Consider the following 12364-nt stretch of genomic DNA (forward strand, 5'->3'; position numbering starts at 1 on the left):
TAGCTTACAGACTAAAATTGTATATTTTATATAAAAGAAAAGCTACCTGCTAACATCAAGTAAAATCTACATGAAACTCTTTATGAACATTTTTCCCTCACAACTGTCTCACCAAGGATATTAACAGTTCACAAATAAAAGTATACTATAGATACCTGGTAAACAGAAAAGAAATGAAACTGAAATTGTTCAATAAAATGCTCGCTCCTTAAGAGTACCTAAAGCCAAAGCCACTGACTAATAATGTAGCCACCGCATATGCATCTTTTTAAAAAATCATGACTGGGGGCCGGCCTGTGGCTCACTCGGGAGAGTGTGGTGCTGATAACACCAAGGCCACGGGTTTGGATCCCATATAGGGATGGCCGGTTAGCTCACTGGGTGAGCGTGATGCTGACAACACCAAGTCAAGTGTTAAGTTCCCCTTACCAGCCATCTTATAAAAAAATAAACATAAAATAAAAATAAATAAATAAAATAAAAAATCATGACTGGTATTAAATATCAAACTCTTTAATTTAAAATCAAACAAAAAATCTCTACTTAATAAGTTGAATATAGAGCAAGGAAAAGCAGAAAATTCCTAAAGTTCTCACAAAGTGACAAATCAGTCTAACTTTTCTAGAATATCCTAACATTTCTCCCATCCTACCCGCTTCTAATCCTTCTGCCTTAACCTGTAACTACTTTCCTAGTTAAAAATCTCATGTTCAGTATGAAATGCTACTGGTACACAGAGCTCTTAGCCAAATCAAAATATCTAATAAACTAGGACTGTAGGCTCTCACTGTGTCAGATTGTTTTTCAGTGACAAAAATCATTGTAAAGGTATCAATAAATGACTTATTTGGGGGAGGGGAAGGAACAATGGGCCACATTCCCCCTCCCCCAAATAACACTATAACACTAGCCCTGCTTTAGCTGTGGTCACCAGCCAGCCATCTTAGTCACTTCTTTCCCCCAAAAGACGACCCTGCTCCATATCAGGTAACAGGAAAGACCTATAATGCAAATGGCTTCCACAAGATAAAAGGCTGCTCTGGCATCTACTGGGCCAAGGCATTTCTCCCCCATAGTGACCGAGCATCCTCAGAGGGCTAGTATCTCATTTGAGTCAATGGCTGTCACAAGAGCCCCACACCACAGCTATATACAGGTATTCACATGGGGTTCTACTGTGCTTCCCTGCATCTCCGTGAAGGTCAAGAAGGGAAACAAACAGTGAGGAGACAGGAAACTCTAAAGAGCTGCCAGGGATAATATACCTTCCATGAAACCCTCCTACAGGTAAGAGCCAGTACTTTGTCAAAGATGTAAATACACACTGAAAAGTTGCAGTTATTACGTAGCCAGACCAGAAGGTAGGCAATAAAAAAAGCTAAGTAGATTCTTTGCACAATGCTGGTTCCAAGCAATGCTATTTCATGAAAGCTTCTGGGTGAGAGGCAGTGAGCTATTTTATAGGCCAAGTCTAAAGAATGAGCCAAAGAGCCTTGCCTACAGGTTATATGTTCACACACACCTGAAAATAGAGCCACTGAAGACTCCAGCCCAGAGACAGGAAGCCTTTCCACAGCCACAACAAGTACTTTCCAAGCTAGGGAGACACATGGGACTATTGAAAGGGTAAAGGATCACCAGTCCCTCTCTATTTCAGAAGGGGCAATGAAAGAAGAAAAGTTGGCCTAGGGGCCTGCCCAACTCTCGGACATGTGAAGATGACAGGACAGAACTGAAAGCACTTAAGATCTATAATGTGGCTTATCCAAATGGTCTGAGGACAGAATCCTTGAAATTTGTACACCCGTTCTCTGCAGGAGTCCCTGTTAAATATCACTAGATATTTAGTTCACTGTGCTCTACTTTAATAACATCTGTATGTCTTCCAAGACATGGTGAGGACACTCTCCCAAAGTTCTCAAATCCTGAAGATGATGTTTCCACCCCTGGAATGACATAATATCATTTTAAGTACATGGGTGATCTGAGTGTCTGAGGTTAATGCTATTTCCAGCACTACTCAATTCCCATCACTAGAAGCCTCTTCCTCATCTCCCTCTGTAACTATTTTTTCATAAGGATTTCCTGGGCATCTTGGGCCCACCAAGGATCTCCTCGCCTTTCAACAAAGAAGCCCTGACACCTGTAGAACCTGTGAAGTTACACAAATGCGATACTGTTTGAAATTTCAGCTAGACATTACCTGTTGCTGGGATGGTGGCTGGAGTTGTGATATTAAAGAATCCATCATATCTCCTCCTATCGGAGAAGGAGGATTATCATCCTCATTTACAGACCTTCTTCGGGCATCCTGATTGCTGTCAACAAACATATTCAGGAATGTCTACGGATATAAACAGGTAAAATTTAGATTATTTTATCTAACTGTAATAAAATACTTCTAATCATTTAGAATATTTTAACAGAAGCAAACATATTATGTCCATCCCTAATAACTATTATTAGGACAACCTAGAAGAAATATTGCTAATTTTGAAGGAATGGGACAATTTAGGAAAATGGTTAACAATAAAAACATCTAAGTAAAAAAAATTATATCAACTAAGAAGTATTGTACAAGCAAAAAGTTGAAGAAAGAAGTACACTCTGGCACCTCTTACCACCATGTCAAAATTGTATTTTCTTATTAACTTCTGACCCAGAAATGGGAGAAGAAAAATGAAATGTTATGTTGGCCCTATAAATAGCTTTGATGACTTGGAAAATTTCCCATTTAGTCAGAGTTCTCACTTTTTAAGTTAGAAAATATGACAGGAAAACTGAATAAGAAACTAAGCCAACTTTTTTCTTTTTATATTATATGATATTTTGAACTACTGAGAATGACATAGCCTTGTTTTATAGGATGTCATCAAAAAATTGAGCAAGCCTATCCAAGTTTGTGTCTCAAGCACAGATTCTCTTTCTTTTAATACTCCCCACCTTCCCAGTCTTCAAAAATATATATCATAAGCTTATGAGAATCACTAGAGAGCTATTAAAAGTACACAGTCTGACTTTTAATTAAAGATGATGGGTTTGCAACACATATTTCATTCTCTCCCAATAACCCAACAAAACTACTGAAAAAAAAATTTAAAGCAATAAGTCACAAAGACAAAAAGAATGGGAGAAGAGAAAAAATAGCAATACATTCTGGACGCTGTAAAGCAGATGGCTGAGTGGTAACTGAACCATCCGATGTGAGAAAGTCATATCCTAAGCAAGCCGTGGGGAAAGCCAAGAAACAAAGCTATTTCCATCCATATCCCCAAGACACTTCAGAACTGGCAGCACCAGATACCTCTGGAAACGGGGATGCAGGCTGGGCTAAAAACAGAAGGACTGGGTGAAAATCTTTTCAAGACACTTAAACCCTCCCAGAGTCTCTGCCACTCTCACTAAGTTCAGTTGTTCTGTACCATCCTGTAGAGAATTTTTGACTTGGGGGACTCCAGGACCAACTGAGAAAAAGGGTATATTAAAAATGGGGCTTGGGCCGGCCCCGTGGCTCACTCAGGAGACTGCGGCTCTGGTAGCACCGAGGCCACAGGTTCGGATCCTATATAGGGATGGCCAGTGTGCTCACTGGCTGAGCATGGTGCAGACAACACCGTGCCGAGGGTTGCGATCCCCTTACCGGTCAAAAAAAAAAAAGGGGGGGGATTAAAGTCTAACATATAGAAAAAGTTGAGAATACAGGGGGTCTTCAAAAAGTTCATGGAAAGATTCATATCATCTTTTCATTCAATTTTTCCACTTTTGAAGTACCCTAGTACTAGTTTTCTTCTTCATTTGACTTCCCCCAAATCGGGAGCCAGATGCATACCATCTATGCATGAGACTTGAATACTCTCCTCTTGGTACTCACACCAGTCCAACAAAAAGACCTAAAGCTACTGACACTGGGAGTTTCCCAAAGAAATGGCCCAAGCAGATCATCCTGCAATGAAGACCACAGTCAGTAAGTTTTACCTTTAAATAAAGGCAGAGAGTTAAGAATCACTTACTATTTGAGGAAAGTCCCTAACATGAAAGATATCAACCCTCCCCACCCCATAAGCCAGGTGGATGAAAAGGAGATTATGTAGGAAGAAAAGAGGTAAGAGAAGGAAATGTAGCCATATAAGAATAGGATATAAAATAAACATTTAGAAAAAGAAAAGGGCTTTTGGAAATTTTTCTTAAAGATGGGAAAAAAAAATCTTGGCAGAAATGAAAAATAGGAGTATTGGAAGAAAAAAATGCTGAAATCTCCCAGAAAAAAAGAGACAAAGAATAGAAGAAATAAGAAAAGTAGAGGACAATTCCAGGATGCCCATCATCAGAATAACAGGGGTACCAGAAACGTTGAGAGAGAAAACAAAGGAGAAGACTGAGAAATAATGCAAGGAAATTTCCCACAGCAAAAGAGATGTAAGTGTTCAGATTGAAAGAGTCCACTCAGTCATGTACGGTTTAAGAATTAGAACAGCATTAAACACCTCAACAGTAACAAGAAACAATAAAAGACAATGAAGCAAAGCCTTCAAAATTTTTACAGAAAATGATTGCCACCTAGAATTCTATATCCAGCCACTCTCAATTAGATGAGGGTGAATAAACTACAGACACTTTCAGACATGTAAGGTCTCAAATTAACCTCCCAATGTACCTTCTCCCAGGAAGCTACTGTAGAAGGTATTCCACCAAAACAATGAAGTAAACCAAGAAAAAGACATGGGGTCTAAGCCACAGGGCATGCAACACAAGAGAGAAGTGAAGGAATGTCCCCCCCTTCATCTTTCTCCAGATTCCTAAGTCAAAATTATGCACAAGGCCTGGCATGCTACCAGTCTAAATTGGAGTAGGCAGAAGACTGTGGGAGAGACTTCTTCAAGATGAAATCAATAAGGTTTCTGATATGTTTGAACACACTGAGTAAAGAGTCACATAACTGGGAGGGTGTTTAAGGTTGAGTTAATGATAAATACAGAGAAAGCTAAGCCAAAAAAGCCAATTAATAATTCCAGCAAACTAAAATTTTGAAAAAGAAAGAAAAAGTAATCATAGTAAGCTTGGTGCAACAGTGTTTACATGTCCATAATTATGCGAACACTAAAAAATTATCTAATCAAAATTGCTACTAACCACATTACAAAGACAGGAGAAATGGAAGAATATGTTTATGTACTTCGAGCTGCCTGGAAGGGGAAAAGGGTACATAAAAAAGAATTTAAAAAGAATTAAATCTTTATCTTCCACTGTAAGAATTAGATAATGCCCTCAACCCAAAAGTCAACAAATAGCAATATAAGCATGCTACTTAGAGATATGGGCATAAATACCAAGAGAATCAGCTATGTAAGAGTTGAAACAGGTGTGTCTGGGGAGCAGAAAATTGTCAAGAGTAGGTTATAGGAGACTATTTTTAAAACAAATCTTTTGGAACTATTTGACTCTAAAATATAAACACATACAACTGAGTTATCACACCAGAATCTCCAGGGGTTGTTGCCCAGGACCTGACATTTTCAAAAAGCATCACAGTTAAACGGGTGACTAAACCTTTTCAGTAATCAATGATAAAGACTACTTTTAAAGTTCCTTTAAATTCTAAATAGCAAATACAACTCTCTTCAGCATCTTCCACCCTACTCATCACAGGGTAAGAAATAAAGGATTTTTAATCACTTTGTATACACAGGAACAGTACTTTATCAACAAAAAACTGTTGCTTTTCCCCATTATTTCCCTCTCAAAGGAATTGTTTTAGAGATCATTTTTATGTTTACTCATACTATAACACTAAAATCTGTTACCTTTAGTCCTGGTGCGGGATAAAAACCTTCAACTAACTTGCTGTTATCAAAAAGACTATAGGCACCATCCCGTATTGCCACAACACCTCTACTCCGGCAGTATATATCAATGCAATACATGTTCCTGAAGGCCAGTCTGATGTGGGTGGAAGACTGTGGCAGAATGGAGAAGCACTGGTAGGCAGTATTGGTCCTCTGGGTCAAGCCCAACATCGGCACAGTGGGGAGTTTGTTGATGGCATTTAATGGAGCCTGAGTATCAAACAGTACCTATAAGGAATAAACATAGTGAGAACAGCCAGTTTCTGTACAAATGCTAAAACCTCAGAATTTTCAATGCATAATTGTCATAAATGAGACAATGTCCTTCTGGCACATTCCACAAAACTGTCCCTTGAAGAGAATGCAAACTAGGTCACTATATCCTCTCTGAATCAAAGAAAATTCTCTAAGAAGTGTTAAAGATATCAAAGAAAAAGGTACCCACTTTAGTCATTGAAGACAAATAAGTCCGTATAATTTTTGAGGAGTTTTGCATGAGACATTGTTTTATTTTTAGACAGAAAATAAACTTAATTACCTGTAATAACTGAACCACATTTGGTGTTTTGTTGAACATTTCTTGAAGCTGATGGAGAATGGTATTGTGACAGTTACTGCAACCTGAGTTTGGGCCAACAGTTCCCAAAGAAATGTGAAATTTTTGATGTATGGAATTCCATTGGATACTAATCTAAATCAAAGAGATTACATGCTTCAGTAACTCATAAAGTAATAGATTCAAGTAGAAGAAAAAATGTTAAAAGTAAGGCAAAATGCCAAAGATCCAATAGGTCTTTTTTGAAAACAAGTAATAAAATAAGACTGGACTCAAACTCCAGATGTGCTGTTAATATGGACCAGTACATTACCTGAGCATGTATGTGTTAGCCCTCTTCTACTAAATAAAATGGAAAGAGAATGCACTAAAGAAAAACTTTTGATTAAACTGTTATTTGAAAATGATCATTGTGTTTCATTTTTCTCTTGAACTGAAGAGTCACATTCTTGGTACCATCAACTACAGAGCACTGTCATAAAGGGGAAGGAAGCCACCCCCAACACAGATGCATTTGGGTAACAGATTTTAAAACACTCAAGTTTTTTCTGACATAACTTGATGTGGAAGAGTCTAGAAAGAAGCCAGCTGGCTGAATTTTTATACTAAATTTCTAGGACTTTATATATGGGGTGGGAAAAAATAAGGAACTGTAGATTACAGAGAATACCTTCAAGATTAAGATAGGATTAAACATTAACATTCATGTAAACAAAAGCAAAGACATAACATACTGTTCATAACCATTTGTACATAATCTTCCTTACAATAATCATGTTCCCAAGCAGATTTGGAATCAGTGAAGAAAAAAATACAAACAACAAAAGTACAACACCCTGTCCAAAATTCTTCAAGATCATATACCCCATCAGAGGGTATTATTTTTGTTTTCAACTTTAAAGAGTTAAGCATGGTGGTATATTATAGTATATTCATATCAACAAAGCATTTAAAATTTACCATTTTATCCCCGATTTTTACTTGAGCCCTTACTGATTTTTAGACAGTTTTCATTTTTTTTGAGTGCTTGATTTTTAAAAGATTTATAAGAGAGGAACTTCAGATTCTTAATTCACAGACTTACTGAACTTCCCTTGGTGGTTCCATAACACAAGATAAGTTTTCGGTAATTATAAACACGAACTTCTGAGAAAATATTTAGATGAGCAGGTATGTCTAAACAGAAAGGAAACAAAAAGGAGATAAATAAATATGTAAAATTTTAAAATATAAATTTGAAAAAGAGGGCATTTTGTCAACGTTATATGCCTAGATAGAAAGGTCTCTAAATAAGTAATTTAGTTTAAAAAAAAAAAAAAAAGTAACAGCATAAATAGATAGCATGCTTTCATTTCTACAAAAGGGGGCCAGGGTACGAGGGAGATATACTGAAGCAGTCTAGCACAGTGGTTAAAGAGCTCCAATTCTAGCTCTGCCATTTACTAGCTATGTGGCCTTCAGCAAAGTTCTTAGTCTTAAAATGAGAAATAATACTTCCCTCATGGGGTGATTGTGAGGATTAAATAAGTCAATATAAGGAAACTGTTTATCACAGTAGTCCGCCTCCCTTACCCATGGGGGATATGTTCCAAGACCCACAGTGGATGCCTTGAAACCATGGATAGTACCAAACCTGACTGCCATCAATTGAACATGTTTCTATTTATGTCTTCCACCCACAAACTTAATGACTTTTCCATCTTAACTAAGCACTTCCCATGCACTATGGCCATAACTTTTGCAGTCTGAAGTGCAGCAGCAAACCTAGCATAAACTTCTTTTTCCTTCTTCACAGTTTCATGAACAGAAGATTCGTTCTTACGAGAAACCTCAGCATACAACTTTTTTCCTTTCCTTATTAAGTCAAGAATTTTCACCTTTTCACTTAAAAACAAGCACTTTATGGCTTCTCTTTGGCACATCCAAATTGCCAGCATCACTACTCTTGTGCTTTGGGGCCATCATGAAGTAAAATAAGGGTTACTTGAACACAAGCACTGCTACCAAGACAGTGATCTGGTAAGTTGATCTAATAACCTAGATGGCTATTAAGTGAATAACTGGCCAGGAGCATATACAGCATGGATATGCTGAACAAAGAGATGATTCACATCCCACCTGGGACAGTGCAAGATTTCATCATGCTACTCAGAATGGTATGCAATTTTAAACTTATGAATTGTTTATTTTTGGAATTTTCCATTTGATATTTTCAGAACACAATTGACCACGGGTAATCTGCAGAAAGCAACTCTGCAGATAAGGGGGACTACTATATATTGTATGGTACACAGTAAATAAGTACTAACTATTATAACATGGTATACCTGTGTGTGCAAATTTCTGGAAACAAAAGAAACTTAACAGTGGCTGTCTCTGAGGGAGGGAAACTGAAGTCTGAGGTAAAAGGGACACTATTTTCATTAGAAATACTTCTGATTTCTTTTTTTAATGATGTGCAGGTTTTGCTTCTTCAGTTAAAGGTGGGGGGAACTTTTTTTTTTTTAAATATAAAAGGAAGATTATCACAGGTACCTGGTAGAGAACGTGCAAATTCCAACACACACTCATATAATCGTGCAATGCTATTCCAGTCATTAAGAAACATTTCAACCACTTTTCTACCACCAACAGGTTCAGACAACAGATTTTCATATGTTAAGTAAACATGCCGGGATGGTCCTACAGGATTAAAAGAGAACGTTAATGATAATCAATACTAAAAAAAATCTAGAAATATGCAAAGACAAAGTACATGAAATATCTTACCTTGCTCCCTGGTAGAAGTGCCATTAAGTGGACAATTTGCGAACACTAACTCTGCCACCCACGTGCGGTTATTTCTACCTTGTAATCGGAAAGTGCAATCAAGGAGAGAGCGGTCCAGAGCCTTTTGGGTTTCCTCATTTACACCCTTACAGGGAGGAATTCTGGTGATGAAAGATAGCATATGAAGTGTACTTTACACAGAAAGACAAAGCACAATATATACAATGACAGGCAGGGTATGACATTAGAGCGTCAGTTCAAACTATTTCTAGATACTTTCTGCAAAGGAAGGAAGCAATTCACTGCAATTAACAGCATTTAACCTATTTCCATTCACATCAACATGGATTAAGATTCATTTTAACAAAGTGATGTTTGTCTTTAATCCATAATGTTGTTGTATAAAAAGACCACAATTCCACAGACTGAAAATCAAGAATACCAGTTTCCTACAAAATCTATCTAGAACATCCTCAAGGAAAAGCTAAGGTGAACAGAATACAGTTGACCTTGAACATCGGGTGGGTGGGGGAGGGAGTTGGGGCACAACTCCTCCCCCCTCAAAGTTGAAAATCTGCATATAACTTTCCCCATGTCATTACGCAAGTAGTTAAGTACTTAAGTAGCTGACCCTGTGGAATCCACACAAACAAAAAGGCAGCAATCCACTGAAGTGGGTTCCACGTATTAAGTGGACTCACACAGTTCAACCTGTGTTGTTCAAGGGTCAACTGTAGTTGTAAAACCACTCTTTGAAGATAGGATGATACAGTACAAAGAATAAGGGCTTTGGAGTCAGAGACCTGCATTCTAATTCTGACTCAGCCACAAGTAACCTCTCTAAATTTCAGTTTCTCAACTATAAAATGGAGATAAAGAATTACTTTATGGGTTATTGATTTAAAAAATGAGAAAACATAGAGAAAGCGCTTATGGTGGCTGATAGAGCAGGTACTAATATGTTAATCTCCCCTTGTAGTAAAACCAAGTCTTGGTCACTGACTGAATTGCCATGACAAAATTCTGGGTTCATTATCCTCCCTTTGCCTCCTCCTCTTCTGTTTGGGTAACCCTCACTGTGATGGAGCTTCATTTGTATTAAATAATTTAACATACAGATTGTCACATACATATCACATATATAAAAGAAATGTAGTAGCTTTGGTGTCTTAAAAATACCTACCCATTCATTTTCCTTCTACAGCTTTATGGACCATCTCATTTGTCATAAAACATTATGAAGTAATGTATTTTAGCTGTTAATGAGTTATTTCGTAATAGATGAAATATGAAATAATGAGAGAATATATTATTTAATTACACATTATCCCTTAATTTATAGGGAAGGTGGTTAATTCTCAGATTTGGTATAATGATTATCTATATCAAGGGAAAAAAACACAACAAATATCATCGGAATTACGAAATCTTGGTTCAGTCCTCTTATTCAGAATACAACACCTAAAACAGGGTTTCTCAATCTTGGCAACACTGACATTTTGGACTGCATAATTCCTTGTTGTGGAGAGCTGTCCTGTGCAGCCCGATGCCAGTAGCACCTCCCACTCCCTCTTCTCAGTTAATGATAAGCAAAAATATCTCCAGATATTGCCAAATATCCCCCGGAGGGCAAAATCATCCTAGGGTTGAGAACCACTGACTTAGAACAAACAACTTGAGAGCAAAAAAGAGAAAGAAATTGCATGTGGTAAAAATAAAATTTGTAGGGGAAAAGAAAGGTATGCAAATTACTTAAAAGAATTAACGTACTACTGAAATTTTCTCAATTAAAACTTATCATAGCAAAGTTTTCAAAAGTTCATCTTTCACACTACATACTTTTTATCATCAGCAGAAAGATTTTGTCCAACTTTATTTTGGGTAATTATCACAGAAACTGCATAAATTGCATAGATGTTCTTTAACTTGACGAGTATACTGAGAACTTGCCTGCCCTCACCCCTCACAACATAACCCTCTCCATAGGAGTTATAAAGCAGCCAATTCAGATAGATTTTAAAATGTCGAGTTTGAAAATATAAATGTAATACATTATCTCCCTATCACATAAAACAGGTTTCTCATGAAATTCATCTGGTTAGAAAATGAAAGCACAGAAACTGGCAGGTTTTTAAGTAAGAACTAAATTAAGTATAAGACTCCTTTCAATTTATGCTCTCAGGAATAGGAGCACCCTGAAAGTTCACTCCACGTCAATGTCAATTTCTTAATCTGTGATACAGATATAATTGGCTCTACTCCAAGGAACCTGTAAAATATTTATTTGCTTGTAAGGTTATGAAGGTAAGAGAGAAAATAAAAATAAACTACAATTATAATTTTAATCTTCTCAGCATGATCATGTTGGCGGGGGGGTGCGGGGGGCGGGGAACAGGTTTCCTAAAAGGAAATCTGAAAAAATTGTTACAAACTTGAAATACTGCAAAATACTATTATATTAGCCAAAAATTAAGAACTGAGGAAGACATTTTTCTGGACAATGTATTAACCTTATTGGAAAATTTCTACAATCCAAAAAGTTTTCAATCTAAACAGCTGCTTCTGACTAATCTTTCTCCTGTACTTCTGAGTACTGAACAAACTGAGGAACCAGGCTATGGTCCTCTAGGGCAGATGTGTATCAGCTTCATTCTGAGGATTTTTACAAACAACATTAAAACATTATGGCCCCATAGTGCAAAAGCAGGGAGGTCACTAAAAGTCCTAGTAAAAGAAGCACAAGTGTGACTAAAAGGAAAGATAAGAGGGTTTTATAAAGTTTGCACATGTGCACGCAGAAGGACAAGCTGGATCACACAATTCACAAAAAAGAGCTATGCCTGTGCGTTATCAGCATAAGTTACAAGAGACAAAGAAACACAATGAATGAGATAAATAAAAACCCTTGTGGGTGTGGCCAGAGGAATAGTATTACTGCCCATAGCTATAATGTGAGTTCAGGAGAAGGTGGGAGGTTTGCTCAAGAACTTAGAACTAGGTGCTATGAACATGCTGATCTTGAAACTTGTCTCTCAAGCCTCATTTGCTCCACAGGATCAAGGCTCCTCTGAATTTGTACAAGGCTGACAGGTCCATGAACCACAGCAATGGAAGGAGCTATGATACACCTGATACTATCATTTCAGAGATGCATCAAGGAGTCCTGCTCAACAGATTTTCAAGGAGAGAAAGTTGG

General features: G+C 37.3%; 1 protein-coding gene across 5 annotated transcripts in view; it reads right to left on the reverse strand.

The window, feature by feature from the left end:
* Positions 1-12364, reverse strand: part of MED14 (mediator complex subunit 14) — an 80487-nt gene that overhangs the window by 19733 nt on the left and 48390 nt on the right. For all 5 annotated transcript variants that reach the window (XM_063083497.1, XM_063083498.1, XM_063083495.1 and 2 more), the window contains 6 exons: positions 9169-9329; positions 8935-9081; positions 7484-7575; positions 6382-6534; positions 5802-6071; positions 2204-2344 (listed from right to left, as the gene is read on the reverse strand). In XM_063083497.1, the coding sequence (XP_062939567.1) occupies positions 2204-2344; positions 5802-6071; positions 6382-6534; positions 7484-7575; positions 8935-9081; positions 9169-9329 (964 nt within the window). The remainder of the gene's footprint in view (positions 1-2203; positions 2345-5801; positions 6072-6381; positions 6535-7483; positions 7576-8934; positions 9082-9168; positions 9330-12364) is intronic.

The sequence above is a fragment of the Cynocephalus volans genome, chromosome X (assembly GCF_027409185.1).
Source record: "Cynocephalus volans isolate mCynVol1 chromosome X, mCynVol1.pri, whole genome shotgun sequence".
Lineage (NCBI taxonomy): Eukaryota > Metazoa > Chordata > Mammalia > Dermoptera > Cynocephalidae > Cynocephalus > Cynocephalus volans.